We start from the raw sequence: 18,418 nt of genomic DNA, 5'->3' as shown, positions 1-18,418 counted from the left end.
ATAGTATCCAGCAGGATTATAAGGGTGTCTCAAAGAAGCTCTGCGAGTGAGACAACAGATTTCCCATCTCAGCCCCTCTTTGTCCAGCTCACCCCTCCTGCCTGCAGCTGCACAGCTCTACCCCAACCATCACGAGGGTGCAGTGAGCCCAGGCATGGGCTCAGCAAGAAAAGTCAGACTAGGGCTTCCCTAGGCCACTGAGTCAACAATAAAAGAGGAAGGAGAAGCTCAAAGGTTTCGAAAGCAGTAGCAACAACAGAACAACTGAAATGAGATTTAGTGCCGGAATATCCAAGAGGAAAGACCCAAAAGGTACTCAAGAAAGGGCAAGGTGAATCCTGTTGCAGTGAGAAGACAGGAGGCAGGGATGAGTGGTAGGAAGCTGAAAAGCTGTTAAGTACCAGTGAGGCCTGAGGCTACAGTGGGGAGAAGCTCTGTGACATACAGCAAATGGAGATCATGATCATCAGGATTACTGGGTTTTTAAGATGCATGAAAACATTTGCTTGCAGACAGTGAAGAGGAAAAAATAGGAGAGCTAGGTGGAGAGGCAAAAATCTACATTGCCAGCCAGGCCAATTCCCTACAGACAAGGCGACTGGGGTGTCCAAAACACCAGGGAAAACACATAAGCCTCATTCAGGAGTCCAATCAGTCCAAGGAGAAACGGCCCCGCCTTTCCTGTAAAAGGGCCATGCGTCTGTAATTGCCTCATTACAAGCCCAGCACAGCTGCTTGCAGCCAGGCCAGGCAGCCACCATGGAAATAATTTCAGGCAGCAGGAAAAGGATTGTGGATAAAGTTGATATCTGGCTGGATGTGGTCATACCCAGCCACACAAGTGGAAAAACAAAGCAAGGCAGAGGGGCTGTGCCCACACAAGCAGCGTGGCAGCCACCCCTGCAGAAGCTCCTTGCAAGGGGGGTTTTCCTGTCACCTGGAACAGCACAGCTTCAGGAACTCACCCATCCTGGCTTTTTAGCCCAGACATACCACATGAGGTTGTCCCTCCTGAGCCTTTGGGGTGCACTAGTGTCTCCATTCAGGACTTTGCTGCAGTGAGGGTGAGACATGCTTTTTTAGAGGAGGATGAGGTATTTAAGATGATCAAAATAAATACGAGAAATAAAAAATAAGTACAGAAAGATTCAAAAGCTGATAGTTCACTGTGTGGCTGTTGTAGGTGGAAATCTGTTTCAAACCATCCAAATGCTGCTCAGAGTTACCTTGTCCACTGCAAACTCGAGCTCAGCCATCAGTAATCTTAAGCACTGAATCACAAAAACAACTAGTTTAACAAAGATCTCTGCAATTACTAAGTTAGACTATACTAGAAGGCTAGACTTATATGCCTCCTCCCTTTATGAAGAACTGGAAACTTACTGTCCTGATATTTCCTTTGAGTTAATATGTCTGTTTTAAAAATAAGGGCTGTATTTATCTAGAACAAACAGTTTCAAAAAAAAAAAACTTTTTTGGGCCTTACAAGAACAATGTTGATGTTGCAGAGCTCTTTCCTTGCTCCAAATGAACACCAGTACCACATCTGAAATATTTTCTAGAGCTCCAGAGCTCCTAAAGTTCACAATAACTCTAAGTGGTTTTGGGGAAATACTTTGTGCCTCTTAAACATGAGTGCTGCCAGTGAGCCAGAATCCTGCAGCAGATACACTAAGCATTCCTATTATTTGAGGTTATGAAAATTTGGATTGGGACATTGAAAACAAGGTCCCTTACTCTGAAATGCCCTGTCAAATATAGCCCACAGCTTGTCTCTTAAAGAAGGTCACGATGAAGGAGGACATGTAACAATTGACAGGACAAGAGGAAATGACCTCAAGTTGCCCCAGAAGAGTTTTAGATTGGATATTAGGAAAATATTCTTCACTGAAAGGGTTGTCAAGCACTGGAACAGGTTCCCAGGGGAATGGTGGAGGCACCATCCCCAGAAGTATTCAAAAGTCCACATGTAGATGTGGCACTTAGGGACATGGTTTAATGGTGGGCTTGGCAGCGCTGGGTTAGCAGTTGGACTTGATGATCTCAGAGGTTTTTTCCAACCTAAACAGTTTTGTGATTAACTTGGCACCAGGACTCCAGTGTCATCTGAGAGTTAATGCACCACTTTCCTAAATAATTGAAATCCCCACTCTCTTTCAAGCAGCACTACTTTTCATTTCTCAAAAATTAAATTAGATGCACACCTACACAGCTTTCAGCTTAGTTCAGGAAGATGTCTGGTTTTCCTGGTGTGTCAGGCAGGATATATAGTCCTGTCATTAACTCCTTCTCCCCATCTGATGGGAGCCCTCTAGCAATAAATGCTGCCTGAAATCTTAGTTGATACAACCAGACATGATCTACTGCAGACATCTAAATTGCAAATAATACATATGAAAGGCATGTGGGGAAAAAGGGGTTATTTCTCAGAAATTATCCACTGAGAAAGTAAACTGATGATGTTGTGTTGTTTCAGGAATCCACAGACACTCCTTGTGTGGAATGGTCTGTACCCCTGGTGGAGTGATGCTGATGTCCTGATCTACAGCCGACAACAGCTGTGAGCAGGATGTCGGTCTGGCTGGCCAGGAGATTATCGCTTCCCACGTGTCCTTAGCAGCTTGTACAGCCAGGATCTGGGATCTGCCCTCGAGATACTCACTCTCACTACTACCAAAGTCCTCCATGGGTTGATGGGTGACATGGCAGTTCTTCTGATGAAGAGCAGAGGTGGCCACCATAACACGTAGCTGCTTTCCTAGTGAGCTGCTCGCACCAGCTGCTTCTATGGAGCTCTATTCCTGGCCAGGGTTTTCCCCAGGATCCTTCTCAGCTTCCCGATGTTTCCCTCCCAGACATCTGTTTTTCTTAATGGTCTGGGAACTGTACACAGCTTGTCAAGTTTCCCCAAATTAATTGGTGCCTCTCTGTGTGTACTTCTAGGCCTTGTTCTGGGCAGTTCTTGCTGCTCCTGAAGGATAAGGGGTGAGCTAATGGAGGAACGACCGGAAAAACCTCCCAGGCTGCCCACAGGGAGAAGAGATATAGTGCAGTCTGCAGGGCAAGTGTATCCAATCTCATGAGAGCAAAGAATTCTAGACTAAGACATAGAGTGAGATTTGGCCAGGAAGGCTGGACTTCCACATGCACCATTTCAGTGGGGAATAAAATGCAGGAGCCGTGGTTGTCTTCTGACACCGAACCTCTGAGATGAGAAGCTTTCTGTTGGTTAAAATGTGCCTTGCAGAAAATCATTATTTTGGGCCATCTCAATCATAGTTTTGCTTTAGGTGATGCACACACCCCTGCAGTTGTAGGCACAATGTGAGGCTACACCTGCTCTCACCTACGGACACGGAGACGCTTGGGCAGCTGTCCAGAAGGAAGCAGGATGAGCAAGTGGAACAGCCCCTGTAGTAGGGAATGTCTCACCTTTCAGTTGCTACCCAGCTTAGCTTCTCCATTGCTTGCCTCGCATGGGGTCAGCAAAAAAGCCCTGCTTTTAGCAGAGGTCTGAAAAAAAAGGTGAGTTTCAACAGGAGGAGGCTCAGACTCAAGATGCTTCAGGTGGGATGAGGAAGAGGCTGCTCTTGGCCTAAAGGAACCGTTGAAGAGGATGAACTTTAAGCAGGTGCATACACAATATGCATAAATTATCTAATCTGAAGCTATTCAGAAGGTTAAATTAGAAACTGAAGTCACTGAACTGCCAAAGAAGGGACACAGAGAATACAAGAAGCAGGGACAGTTCAAAACACTTCTGATAAATGCTGTAAGTAGACTGTGGTACCTCCCAATTTAAACTCAACACTAGAGACAGTCTAGTTGTAGCAGCAAAGGGATTCAACTCCTCCTAATTTATCCCGCTGGGAACAGAAAATCACAAGGGTAAGTGAGCCTACACAGAGCTTCCAACTGCTGCAGCTTCCAGGACTCATCAGTTAGGACTGTGCTATCTTTGTAACACATTGCTATTAAATTAGGTCTTCACTGGATACAAGCAGATCAGAGAAGGGGGTTCGTATTTATCTGAGCCAGGAATTTAGTCTCAAAAGGTATGCAGATATGGAGTGGAGGAAAGTGATAGCAAGCACTCATCTGGCAGCCAGCTTGAGGTGTGAATGTTAAGTTATAATCACGGAGGCATCTTGTGAGTGGGACCCTGGGGAGCCCCAGCATTACTGAGGATCCAGGTCTTAGCACCCTTTGACTTCACTTGGAGTCTCCAGTTTGTGAGACCACTGAAAATCAGGTCCTACTCCAGGCAAATGCACCCAGGCAGCTTTAATTTGCTGTTATATTTGAAAATGCCTAAGTGAACTTTCAGCCCAGTCTGGGTCAGCCATAATGATGCACTAGAAATGTAGTGTTTTCCATAGTTAAATGACTCTATATACCTCAAGGAAAATGCACACAAGCAACTCCTGAGTTGCAGCTTGGCCTTGGACGTAGATTTTTTTGGGTGATCTGAAGAAGATAATGATCTCTGTTTCTGAGTAAACCTGATCATAAAAATCTCCCAAAATGCTGTAACGGAGAAACCCAACGTTTGTAAGAGCTTCAAAACACTCTACCTACTTCAGTGCTCTGTTTCTTTTTCCTGCTGGCTGACTGAAACCCGTTTACATGTTCTCTCTGTGGCAAGAAGAGGGACTAAGTTCCTTCAACCTCAGGCACAGTTTCTCCAGATATAAGCTGGGCCACCGGAACCAGGTGTCCAGGAAGTGTGGGCTCAGTGCCTGCACACCACTTGCTCAGGGACTAAGTCAGCACTAGGAAGCTCTTGCCAGCATGTCACTGAATTCACAGATCTTAAAATGAAAGGTGTTAAGAAGAAAAATTATATTCCACTTACAACTGCTGGAATTGCTGGAATGAGCCAACGATTTTTCTGCTGCAGAGCAGAGTTAGAAGAAATAAAGCATGACAGTTTCATTACTCAATAGCTTTTCTCTCCCATGGGCTACAAAAAGAGGTTTCCAGCTTCCTCCTTGAGGACCATGTGCATGCCCATGTTTGTTTGCATGGAGAGCCCCTCTGCCTCTAACTGGGAACGAACAGCTCCAAACTGGGAATGAAAACACTGGGTTTTCGTGGAAGGACCATGTTGGCAACTCTGTGCGCTTTGTAAAGACCAAGTGGGAAATCAAATTAAACTGGGCACATTTCACAAGCTAAACATGCACTGGCTGTAGGGCCCAAGGGGTGAAATTCCTGGGAAGCCTGGCACACAAGCTCAAGTGTGTGTATATTAAAACAGGACATGTTTCACCTGCACTTACATCAGGGGGACATGGCACTCAGCAGAAAGGTATTTCCAGATGATTGACTTGAATAAGCCATGATTGCTGTTGCAGTACACAGTTTTAAAGGATAAAGAAACAGGAAGAAAGAATAAAAATAAAATTGGTTTTGTGTTTTACACGGGCAGTAAAATAACCATTCCCAGACTCTTGCAGATGTGATGCCAATTTATTTTGACCTAAGCTTCCCACAGGCAGTAGTTTGCTGGGCTTCAACAACATACTGCAGCAGGGAGGAATCATAAACGCTTTTGGGGCCTGATGCTGAATAGCCACTAGCTTCTGCCAGCAGCCCCACATGTGGAAGAACTGCAGAAACAGTATGGTCCTGGCCCCTCTGGTGGCCCTGTCAATGCTACTGCCTGAATACAACAGATCACTCCTGCCATTATCTTTCTTATGGTCAGCCCAGTCTATTTCTGAATCATTCATGGGAAAGAGATTTCCACTACATTTGGTTTCCAGCACACTATCCCAAACCCTGCCAGACCTCACTGTTACAAATCTTTCCTGCTATTTGGTGAGATATAAATCTTCCCTTTAATTGGATCCCATTATTCCCAGGCATGCTGCTTTTCCAGTGCACTAACTCCTTCTGTTTCCTCTGTGTTGAAAGTTTTAGACTACTGTCCTCTGTCTCCCTGCAAAGCCACACTGACTTGTTTGACATTCTTCTGAGCCAGATTTCCTTCTTTGCATTTTTGTGCCTTTCTGTGCACAACAAGTCGCTGGTCTGCACTCTTTAGGTACCTAGGCTTTCTGAACCACACGCTTCAATTCTCTGTGCATTTGAGAAGCCTGAGATGAACTTTGTTGAAGCTGGCAGTGGTGAATCAATATCCTTTGCAGACTGGCCATTAGTAATCCACACTGACCACAATATTGTTGCATCTCTTTACAAAGGGCAAACAGGTTTATTTACCTGAGGACTCTCGTATGCAACAAAAAACAGCTCACAACTTTGTAAATTGTATAGGCTTTGAGCTCTTTTAAAATTTGATGATGAAGAACGAAAGAAAAAGCCATGCATCAATACTAGCTGTCATCTGGCAAGTCTGTTAACTACTGTTAACTAACCAGGTGAAAACAGAATGGAAAATCAACCCTAGTTTGTATGGGCTTGGCTATTTCCATGACAAAAAGGTTTTCTAGCAGCAGGTATTGATAAAGCAATGCTGATGTTTTCCCCTGTTCTTCAGATAAGGTGATGCTGGGAATGTATGAGAAGGTATGCATAATATGCTGCTCGATTAGACTGTGGAGTACAGGATAGAAGGTGTTTCCAGCATGACTTGGGACACTCAGACAACCAAAGGTTACACTGGGGAGTGATGAGGGGTTCAGAAGAATCAGCCCTCTCTGGTGACACGGGAAAAGCCTGAATTCCATTTACTCTGGGGTCTCTGCTAGGTACAAGAAAGGGTCACAGCACAGCCCATGAGGTTTGGGTTTGCTGTTTTCTGTCCTTTAAGTGAGAGGCCTCCAGTTGCTGTGTTATGGAAGTCTGGCAAATCTGATCCTTTCCAGGACCCTCTGCTGCAAACATGCAGGTCCTAAATCTCCCCAGACCTGAGGAATAAAATATGGTCATATGGTACCTCTCCTGATGTATTTAAATACTCTTCCCTTTATCTACACAGACACCCTGCACAAATGTGTCACTTTGATGAGTTTGGGAGGAAACACTGAAAACAAGTGTATTTGAGGTTAAACTGTTCTGTAAGCAAAACCAAAAAGAGGGGAAAATTATTGTTTTAACTTTCAGAGTGAAAGTCAAGCATCAGAGTTTCCTGAGAAAGGAAAATTGTTTCCTGGCAGGCCTAACCATGGCATAATGCCTGTTAATCTCTGCTCCACAGCTGCAAGGGTGGGCAGAGACCTCTCTCAGCCCAGCTCACCTACTGTCCTGCTGCTCTGAGGACCACGATGGTCACAGATTTCAGCCCCATCATCTGCACATCCCCTCCACTTCAGTCCTCTTGGGTGACAGGTCACATATCCTTCATGCAGTTTTCCTAAGGACAGGGTAAGTGCCTGTTCTGAAAGCAAGCTGCCCTGTCATTTGGGTGAGGGTGTCATTCCTTGTGGCTGTGGGAATGGTGCAGCAACTGAGATACTGGACCTGGAAATGTTGTGATGTCTGGCAGACCATAGCACAAAGAAAAACAGTGCTTTTGACCTTGCCTGTTGAGGGAAGGAATGTGTTTGAACCCCAGGAAGTTTCTGCAGTCTCTCAGTGAGATGGAGAATGGCAGACTCAGGAATTTTCTCCACACTGCTCTGCTGCTCACTAGAGTGGGGCAGGACCCCTCTGTGGTATCCTCACCTGACACAGGAGGTGGGGCTTTACTGAAAAAAGCAGTGACTCCAAGGAGTAACTCAAGATGTCCAAGATGAAAACACTGGTGCAGGGAGAGCACAGGGCCTGGAGCTGGAGCCATGCCCAGTAGGTTGCCCAGAAGGGAAGTGGTGAAGTGAGCAGAGATCTGCCCTCAGCCCTGGAAAAGCTGTCCCTCTCCTGAGCCAGAGTACCAACAGGAAAAAGGAAGATCTATCAGGAGTACTTACAGAAAAGAGATATGGGAATGGAGATGTCACAGAATTAATCTACAGCTGTTGGTAGGCACAAAGGAGAGGGAGCCTTCCCAAAATAAACCTGATTGCTGCACCTTTGCGGCTTAGGAACCCATCACACCACAGGGAGCCACTAAAGCAAAACTCAGTCTTGGATTGCTTCCCTTTGCTGTGTGAGTAAAGTTCAAGTGTCTCCATGCTCCCAAGCTCCTACAGAGAGGCTGGGAAGAGGAATGCCATGACTGCTGTCGGGCTGCAGAAAGCCACAAGCACTTTCAGCAGATGCCTTAGCTCACATCTGCAGCAAGGTTTGGTGCAGCTCTGGGAATTAGACAGCTTGGACCAAATCTGAAGATGTAAACTAACACAGCAACACAAAAATTTCTGATCCTTTTGTACCATGAGTGCAAAGAATGTTTAGTGTTTTATAAATGGCTTAGCTTTCATCAGTGCAGCTTTACACACTTTTGATATGAACTCCTCATGTTAACAGCCTGTGGTATAAGCTTCGCGATTTCAAGTTCCTTTCATCAGTCCTAACACTGGAAAGAAAAATGATTCTGAAATCTATCTTGCATCAAGAAGCTGCATCTTAAAAAAAATCCCAAACTGAAGATCAGCAGACTCCCAAAATTACATGAACTGCAAGAACAGCATTTTGCTGCCTTTTTCTCCCTCTTCAGGGTCTTAAATGGTTTCAGTTACTGCTTTCAATGTGGTACATTCCTGACAGCAGAATGGCTAAGGTACTAGTCCCTAAGGAGTGGCAAACCCAGACTAACCACTCTGAGAAAGCAATCCCAGCTATCTCACTTCTGTGGGTTTTTCAAAACTAGGGTCTTCCTGCCAGAGACGTGATGGAAATCAGCTGTCTAGGTCAGCCCTCTGCCCTTTTTCCCCTAATGCTGGTAATCCTCATGTGTCCCATCAGAGCAAAGAGCCTACCAGTTATGCCAGCAGGAAAGCACAGAGCAGCCCTGCCTGCCAATGATGAAGCAAAGGGGGAAATGACAGGACTTCTCGTTCCTGTTGCACAGGATCATTAAATCTGGTTTTAAAGCAAAAGACTGTGCTGAGTCTCTGGGTCCTGTTTATGATGCCTGTGAAAAGCCCTCAGGAAGAAACAGAGTGGAGAAAATCAACTGATGGAAACTCAAGTTCTTGCTCTTGGCTCTATTTTGGTCTAATATCTTCTTGCCTTTGGGACATTAAACACCTTTTTGGAGGCTTGGGGCAAGACCAAATGCACTACTTATAAAATAGCTTGGGAATTGAGATATCTTAAAAATAAGAATGGAAACAGCAATCTGTAGATGATAAAAAAAGGTAACCAGGGCAAAAAGTGTGAAATAGAGGTAAAGGGGCAAAATCAAGAGCAGGAAACTTTTAGGTTGTATACTTCAGAAAAGCTTCCTGACCATCAGACCTTCCATATGTGTCACACATGTCCCAAAGGAAATGGCAGGTCTGCCACTTTCTACTCCAAAACACCACTGTGGTTGACAACAGAAAATACTCAAGGGGTGCAGTCCTCTGTGTGTGGAGAGGAGAAGAGGAGAGGGGGTAGGGGAGAGTGTCCTCAACATGACAAAATATCTGCTTCAGCTCTAAGTCAGTCTTTGCTCCATATGTGGCTTACTGTGCATAGAGGACATAAAAATTAAGAGCTCAGCTCCCCATCCCTTCTAAGATATCCCAGGATACTACATAGTGAAAAAGAATAAAAGGAGTATTAGCAGTTACTGAATCGGGCTCTGTCAAACCTGAAAGCCCTTATAAAGCTGTATATCTGTCATGCCACGTGTAGTCTGTGCTGAGTTGGTGTGACCACTGCTTGGTCTTTTCTCCACCCCAAAATCTATTCAGATAGTTTGATTGAGGACTTTTTTGGTCATGAACATGCCTGAACACACCAGATCTTTAACCCTTGCCTGTGGGGACGGTCAGCACAGATAACAAGGATGGCAACGTGAGCACCTGTGTGTTATCAGAACTGCCCAATTGAGCTATGCGTTGGAAATCTTCAAAGGCAAACTTAAGTGGTGCTTCAAGAACTCTGTTCTCTGGCTCTGTTGCATGTCCCCTGCTGTTGGGACTTCATCCATGCAGAAAAATGCTTATCTAATATAAAGTGTTTAGTAAGATCTCTCTTTAGCTAAGAGAAATACCAAATGTCCTCTCTTTCGTCATTTGAGGTTTTGCCAATGTTGTAATCACCTTTCTATTTCCTGTGCCCCTCCTAAAAATAAATATTTTTATTCCTTTGCCACTTAAAAAAACTGTTCGGAAAGCTTGCAAATCCAGTCTGACATGACCGAAACAAGCACCATCATTCCCATTTTGAATGAATGGAAAAAGAACCAAGGGGAGGTGAACTGCCTTGCCCAAGGGGGTGTTACACAGGAGAAGGCTTGGACGTAAATACCAAGGAAGCCAGACTGCTGTCCACCAGCTGTGTGCCCCCCCCCCTCCGAGACATGAGATCCAACTCTCCTGAAGCACGGGACATGTGGCACGGAGAAAAAAAAGGACAGGAAACCCTCCGGGGGTGTGCTACTCATCTACCTTGCTGAAGCAACAGTTCTTGGGTCCTTTTTCATGAACCAAAATGCTCTATTGATAACGAAAGTGACACCTCCCAATCCACGTGGAACGAGGGGTTCACACAGCTCGGGGTCCAAATCACTGCTGCTGCTGCATGGGTTGGGTAAGAATCAACCCCAAGCAGCCTCCCAAGCCTGCACTGTTTGTTCCTTCTCCTTATGTCCCCATTTTTAAAGGCTTCTTAAAACCCCCTTTCAAAATGACACCTTTTAAAATCTAACTCTCTTTCCCACCTCAGAGATTAAAACAGTAAATGGCAGTCCTTCCTCGTTCCCCTTTCACAGATGTAATTTCTCCCCATAACATCCCCCTACTTTCCAAATCTGAACTAAAACCGACAAAATAGTCTGAGGTGCATGGCAGGGGCTGGGGGAGTGGGAGGGGAGAGACCTTTATCTGAACTCCAGCGAAGAGAGATTTTGAAGCTGCCTTTAGTGAGAAATTGCTTTGCAAGGTGGAGCTAAAGCAGATCGAGGAGCGAGTCACAAGCTAGTGGAAATAAAAGTTTTCTTTACCTCCATGTCCTGCAAGAAAGAGGTGTCCTCGGGGCAATCTTTCTTCCCCACCCCTTTCCCTCTTATCTGTGGGAAAACTTCAGCCGAGCCAGAGCAAAATCGTGCCGCCGTGGAGGGAGTGTTATATCCAAGCTCCTGCTCAGCTTGAAAACGGACAGAGCCCAGCGAGTGGCCCTGCACTACGAACAAGGAAGAAGGGCGGGTGGGTGAGAGGAAGGGAGGGAGGGGAGAGGAGGGGGAGGCAAGGCAATCAGGGTTTAAATTTAGACACAAATCTAAACAGATACTGTCCTTCCCGGAGTGCTGGGCTCAGGAGACAACAAGCAACAAACTCTGCCGCTGCGCCCAAACTTGGGGACACCACATGTGCATTTCCTCCCTTCCTTTCTTTCTCCCCTCTGTATTTTCTATCACCTTATCTTTATTCCCCTCCCATCCACCCACCCCTGTTTTGTCCTTATTTCTCTCCACTCCTTCTGGTTGCTGCCCCAGTGTCTCTGCCTGGATCTCCCCTATCCACGCTTCCCTTTCCAAGTCTGCAGGGTCTCCTGCTCGTTATTTGTGAGGACGATCTCTTTTCCTCTAACTGCAGCTTCCCTTCTCTCTTCCTTCACACTTTTCAGTAATTTCGCTCAGCAGTGAACTGTCTTTAGAGAGGCAGAATAGGAGGAGAGAGAGGGTGATTATTGGGGTTGAACAGAATTTAAGGCTTTGATGTCCTGGTGCGTGGCTAGGACCCCCAGGAAGGACAATATCTGCTGTGTGATTCCCCAGAGAGACAACAGGGTGTTGCTCAAATATGGGCACAAGCAGAGGGTCCCCATGCAAGGTTGTCACTGTCCAGCTGCAGAGCAGGACTAGCTCTTTCCACCCTGAGTTTGTGCCTCACAACACCAGATCAGAAGGTGCAGGTTGTTCTTCCCTCCCTCCACAGGGATGGACATACTTGTGCACTGGAAGTGAGAAGCTTCCATGGTGATAGAAAAATTCAGATGGGGGAAATGAAGCCTCTGGAATGTTTTGCTACAGTTTCCCTTTCCATTCTGATCACAGTATTGCAAACCGGACATCTCTTTTAGCAACTGTTTGCATATGCTTCCTTCTCAAGAATTTCAGTCCCCACCTCTCAGAGCAGGGTGGTGCGGAGGAATTTGGAAACACTCCCTTTGTCTTCTGCTGGCTTCCTTGTCTTGTGTGCAGCTGCAGAGTGACACAATGTCATATCATCATTTTGGCAGGATACCTTGGGGGCAGAAGAGGGTTAAAGCATATTTTTCTAAAAGGGATGCATACTTTTGCTTTGCAGTGTTTCACAAGTCCCTGCTGGCTATGGCTGAAAACACTCCAGAATGGATTTAAATGTGAGCATCATGATATCCCAGTTTACTGTTACCAACACTTGTCCTTACAGCGTAGTTAACTGTTGCTGTACTGCAAGCTGTGGGACTCCTGTGGAATCAGCAGCTTTAAATCGTGATCTCATTATCTCCCAAATTCAACATACAACAGTTACTCTGTCCCCAGCCAAAAGAGCGATAGGCTGAGCTGCTGCAATCTGAAGATTGGGCAACAGGACTAATTAATCTTCAGTTGTTGAAACACTAGATTAGTTGAAACCTCTCTGCTGTAAGTAACCAAAAGATACTGCAACTGCAGATATAAGAAGAGAGATTAAAGATCTAAAAGAAACATAAAAATGAAACTGCTTGATTGGAAATCCTATTCATTTCTTCAAGTCCTGACAATGATAGATCAGGAGAGGGAATAGGAACTGAATTGAGAAGCAGGGAGGGCAGGATTCTTCTCCTGCCCGTGCTTTGCTTGCTCTCAGGACAGAAGGAGGATTTCAAGCTCAGGGATTTCACTGGACATGGGTCACAAGTGTTGTTTTCAAGATTTCTGTCATGTAACAGACTGTCAAAATCACACCTCCAATGGCTGCTTCATGCTGCTCACCTTCTGTTTCAGTATTTTCTTTTTGCTTTCAGGGGTTGTACTCTGCAGAGGAAACTGTTTGCTTAGTTCTGCAGAAAAGGAAACCGCCAGACAGAACCAGTATCACTTTACCCATACCAATAAAGCAAAGGTAGTTGCAGCTGCCCCACCACAATTCTTCACTCTATTTCTGCTCCCAAGGATCTTGCCACAGAGCAAATCTCTGCCAGCAGGATTCCCAAATGCCACTGCTCTGAGCACGGTACACAGTATTCAGTTTTTTAATGCTAAATCTTTCTTCCTTCAGGAGCAAGGAGAGAATGCACAGAAATAAGGTGCATATTTTTCTCCAGACAGGAAGACATGAAGTGTGGCTTGATTCTCCTCTTTCTTTTTTCTGGACTGAAAAACACTAGAAACTCTGAGCAAACAACTCACATGTTTCGACTGCCAGGACTTTGTAACAAACGTTTTTAAGGGAGGTTATACTGAGAAACTGGGTGTTTTACATGATGCACATATGCAAGTATGAATGTGAGGTACCTGTGAGTATGACTCCCTACATCCCTGGGTATATCTCTGCTTAGAGACTTTCTGGGATACAGCAGTGTCTAGGAGACTAACTTGTTCTTATATGCAAAAACAAAAAAAAGTTACTACATTTGTTCTGCTTTGGAGGAAAAAAACCCATTGTCGTAATCACAAGTGCCATTAAAAGGGGCTGTAGGGGGAAACTTCATTGGACTGAGAAAATGTTGCAACTGTGGCTGCCTGGATTTTGCAGCTTCCCAGCTCATTATTTTCAAGACCTGTGAGGCCAAAACAGCAAGTTTGCTTCAAATGAACTGGTACTCCTGCTACGGGCACCAGGTGGGGGAGAGGTGCAAGGAACTCCTCTATCCTGGCATTCCTGCAAAACAGGCAGCATAAGTAGTTCTGCCATGCTCAGAATCACCACTTCTAATATTTGCTGGCCTCCTCCATTTTCGCTATAGAGGATGGACAGTGGAACCTCCACAGGGTGCTAGAGTGAGCGACAGAGAGGAGATGTAGGCATGTGGCAATTCTTTATTCAGAGACTAGCTAGTAAAAAAAGTTTCTGAGGGCATCTGAAGCTTTGACTTTGGCATTTGTGCCCACACAGCAACCTCATTCGGGTGTGTCTGCGTAGCTGCCAAATCTGGGAAGGTATGTTTGTCAGGGTGGTGGATGAGCAAAGGGTGGAGGGAGCTGTGGGTTCCTGAAAGACAGATTGAAATTCTGTAATTCTGTACTTTGTCAAGGCATTTGTCGAGGGTTTCGTAGAGCTCACCTGTCAATGCCAGTATCTGAAATCATTCTGTCCACCTCTCTGTCTGGCTTTGGCTGCTGCTATCCACATGATTTCCCAGAATTCATACTATTACCCAGCAGCTGTTACTATGTTGGGCTTTCAACTGCCTGAAAATGGGTCTCAACCCTTCCTGTTCCCACTCAAGCAACTCAATTCTCAACTGAAAAAAAAAGGGGGATAAGGTAACCACAGAAAAAAAAAAGGCATTTGCATTTCAAAGATCAATCAACTCTAAAAACCAACATCCTGTTTTGGGTTGGCTTTGCACACCAGCCCCTCTGACAATGGCAACCTGACAGGAAGCGAACGTGAGCAGCGTTTTTCTAGGGGAAACTCCCTTTTTTGAACCCACCATTCGGCTCTGAAGCCTCTGCCCTCACCCCTCGGCATTTTAAACTAACGCTGCGGACGCCGAGCCTCACCCTCCTCTTCGGGGAGTTATCAGCAGGAAATGAAGTCAGCTGGAACTCTCTGTACCATCGGCATTTCTCTGGTCGGGCCGTGCAGCTGCAGCGAGGCACGTCTGGGAGCACACGGGCACACACCGTGCTCACCTGCCAGCACCCGCACGGACACACGGACACTGTGCACCCCTGGGAACCGGGGCGAGAGGGAAAGCCCCGTTACCAAAGATGCTTGGGTTAAATGAAAGGTTACAAGTGACTCTTGCTGAGCTGTGTTGGACAGGGAGTGTGAGATCGTGTGTTTTTCATACACAGAAAAGTAGGTGACGGAGACTAACTGAAATATTGAATCATTTCACTGTCCCTGACTGCCAGCTGGCACCTGAGTGCTAAAATCATGGTTCACATGGACCATTTAGCTTTTTTAACTGACCTTTTTTAGGCTTCTTAATTCCCAGGCTCTGAGCAAAAGCCTGTCCCTAAGCAGAGTTAAGTTAGGAAAATGCTGTATGGTACAGGGAGCATTTCACCTGTGATGCTTGTAGTAATGAGGTCACACTGAGGTGGCTCACCCTCATTCATACCAGGGCACTTAGGGCTGGTGAGTGGTATACAGGCAGCTGGTGTCATCTCTTTCTTTGGAAAGCTCTTCTTTCAGTGCTGATCTGCTTAACTTCAGAGAACAAAGTGAGCTGGGGCATTAAGAGGCATGGCTGCAACCCATTGTATTAATATAGTGATGGGACAAATATTACCAGCATCAGCCATTGACACCTTGCTTCCAGACTGAACAATCCCTCTATCAGTTACTAGTTTTAATACACAAGAAAGCTTAATATGAACAAACAAAACCACTCAGAACATGAGTGCTGATACAATCCCAGGTGTCTGTGTTGGATACAACCATGTTTTTGATTACACTGTTCTCAGGCCAGTCCCACTGCCCGTCTCTCAACATCCTAGAAAGCAGTGTCACAAGCAGTGGCCCACGTCAACAGCTTCCTCAGCTCAAGTGCTGACTGAATAGCACAATTTTCTGACTGAAAGTGGGAAAACATTTCTGGTCCCCAGCTGGTTATGGAGAAGAGAAGCTTGCCTTGCCACTGCCTGTGTGGTGGCTGCTAAAAAAGGTAAAAGGACTTTCAGCTGAATACCAGGCCAGCTTTATGTTCATTGTAACTATCTTCTAAAAACAACACTAATGAAAAGGTCAGTTAAAAAAGCTAAATTCCCAACCAAGGTAATTCAGGAACTCTGAGGATAAGAACAAAGCACATTAACACCTTTTTGTGTTCAGCAAAGGTCTGTGCTGTGTGCCATTTCCTAACAGCAGCAGTGCCACACTGTTTGGCGGGACTGATATCTCCTCAGGAGGGTATCTAACCAACATTTTTAGAAACAATTTGCATGGTGGCTCTCATGTGGCACTGAGCGCTGGCACTTCAAAGCACTGAGTGCTTCAGCTTTTGCCAGAGCTGACTCACAGGTCAGTCGCTTCTGTCACACACAGCGGCAAGTGGCTTTAATCACTTTAATCACTCTGGCTGTCATTTGGATGCAGAGAGCTGGCCAAGCTCTACACACAGCGAGGCTGCACAGCCTGCAAGTGTTATCTGGACACAGACAGGTTTCTGTTCACGGACAGACTGCATGACCGAGACAGGAAGCCCGGACCAGTGCACAGCCAGACTGCGCGTCTGAGGAGAAACCTTGCCCAGCCCATCCCACAGCCAAACCTTGCCCAGCCCATCCCACAGCCAAACCTTGCCCAGCCCAGCCCACAGCCAAACCTTGCCCAGCCCAGCCCACAGCCAGGCCGTCTAAAGAGAGAGCTGGCTCGGGGAAATCCAGCTGTGAAGAGGGCAGACAAAGCATGATGGTACACTAGCCCACTCTCTGGCTAAAATACATCTTCTCCAGAGACACAGCCTGAAGCCTATCACATGTAAAACACAGTGAAATAAAGACTGATCCATGAGCTGGCCAACTCCTGCAGGAAGGAGTAAACTGGCTCCATCTTTGGTGAGATATTAACTGTCTATTTACTGTTTTTTTAATGCAATAAAGCACATGAGTTGAAAATGAGAAGTACTGGCTGGCAATACTTTCTTGACCTTGTTATGCAAGGGTGCTGAGAGCCCCTAGACATATTGCACCACAGCAGAGAGAATCCTTCTCCTTTCTCTGAAATCCAGCTGAGCAAGTCAGAGAGCCTGGAGATTGACTTGAGATAACTCATCCTTTCAGAGCAAGCTGAAAGACTTAAAGACCTTATCCCTCACCCTACAGGTTCACTCCACACAGCCCATCCAAGAAATAGGGCACCAAAACAAGCCCTCTTTTTTCACTGCAATGTTCAAGACAGTCTGTACATCGCTGTGCACTGTCCACTGCAGAGACCACTCAGATTAATGAATTCTATTCTCTGCAGAGGAAAGCCAATGCTATTTGCTTCCATAAATCCTTTCAAGCACTGAATTCCCACCAGACTCATCAGCCCAAATCCACTGGGGTCAGGCAGCAGCAGCCCTTTGCACTTGGGGACAGGGAATGCTGCAGATGTGCCACAAGGCTGTTAAAGGGCAGGGGGAGGCAAGGAAAACTTGGCAGACCTTGTTTGGATGGTTTTTTTCTCTTGGCACCTGAGATACCGCCGTGTGTTCCCAGCGGTGGCAGGGGGACTGAGGAATGATCTCCCACTCTCTCTACCAGGTTCACTTTGACTCTCCTGCCACAGGGGCTGTGTGGCTCCAGTAACATGCACCCTTCCTATAATAGGAGGGATGGCCACATTCAGCAAATACATATATCTAAAGCCAGAACATGAATTTTTTGTTTTCTGAGCAAAATAATAACAATAATAAAGAATTGCTAACCCTGCTTGCCACATCCTATCTTCTTTCCTTTCTATCCTTTTTTTTCCTGCCCCTGTGGCACTTATTGTTTGTTACTTCCACGTGCTCTCTATGGTATCCCTTCTTTCCTGTGCTGACCCCACCAACCACCTCCTGCCTGTTCCCTGTCATGCCCTGCTGTTCCCCAGTAACACCATTCACACACTTATACCCTACCACCACCCCCACTCATCCCTTTGACTGCATCAAATAGATCAAGTAGAGCTCCCAGGTGTGTTTTTCTTCCTGAATTCAGCCCAACAGAATGATCCATCTGGCCTTCTACAAGCTGTGGGTGCTGTAAGGGCAGATTGTAGTCGCACAGTAAGTTAATTTGGGTTTCTCAGTGGTACATTGCGGGACATACTTGGTAGGATTGAAGTGGAAAAATGAAAATTCACCGTCTTTCAGGGCAAGCTGAATCAAGTCTCAGTATTACCCCAGTTAAAAACATCTCGTTATACAAATCTTTGTAAGGATACTGAGCACAAAGTGGTGGCTACAGTAAGGTATAGCTCAGTGTTTATTTGGGTAAGTAATGTAATTAAGTGGCCTTCAGTGGAATGGTGTTCAACTAGGAAAACCAAGTCTTGCAGAAGAGAGGGCTCTGACATACAGAGCCTGCAGTGTGCAAGAGACAAGACCTGAGCTCCGCCTAATGGCAAATCATCCTATAGTCTTTGCTGTCTACACCAGTTCAAGATAGTCCCCGCTTGCTGTAATTAAATGACAAAGTTTCTCTTAGGGAAAGCTGGGCCACAAACACCTGCGGTGACACAGAACCAGGCCTTGAGACTGATTTGGCAGTGGGCAGGGACAGCGGGGCTGATGGTGCCACAACCACCCTTTGACCACA

The 18,418-nt window shown here is 45.9% G+C and overlaps 1 protein-coding gene across 1 annotated transcript in view; it reads right to left on the bottom strand.

Annotated features, from left to right (window-relative positions):
• The window catches only part of RCSD1 (RCSD domain containing 1), a 31,915-nt gene extending 20,732 nt beyond the window's left edge, over positions 1 to 11,183 (bottom strand). Inside the window, exon 1 of the mRNA XM_017830802.1 lies at positions 10,997 to 11,183. Within this exon, the coding sequence (XP_017686291.1) occupies positions 10,997 to 11,002 (6 nt within the window). The 5' untranslated portion in view covers positions 11,003 to 11,183. The remainder of the gene's footprint in view (positions 1 to 10,996) is intronic.
• Positions 11,184 to 18,418: the final 7,235 nt, after the last annotated feature.

This window comes from Lepidothrix coronata, unplaced genomic scaffold, assembly GCF_001604755.1.
Source record: "Lepidothrix coronata isolate B3197 unplaced genomic scaffold, Lepidothrix_coronata-1.0 Scaffold183, whole genome shotgun sequence".
In the NCBI taxonomy this organism is placed as follows: domain Eukaryota; kingdom Metazoa; phylum Chordata; class Aves; order Passeriformes; family Pipridae; genus Lepidothrix; species Lepidothrix coronata.
Note: the sequence above shows the minus strand (reverse complement) of the source record. Positions and strands in the feature narration are given on the sequence as shown.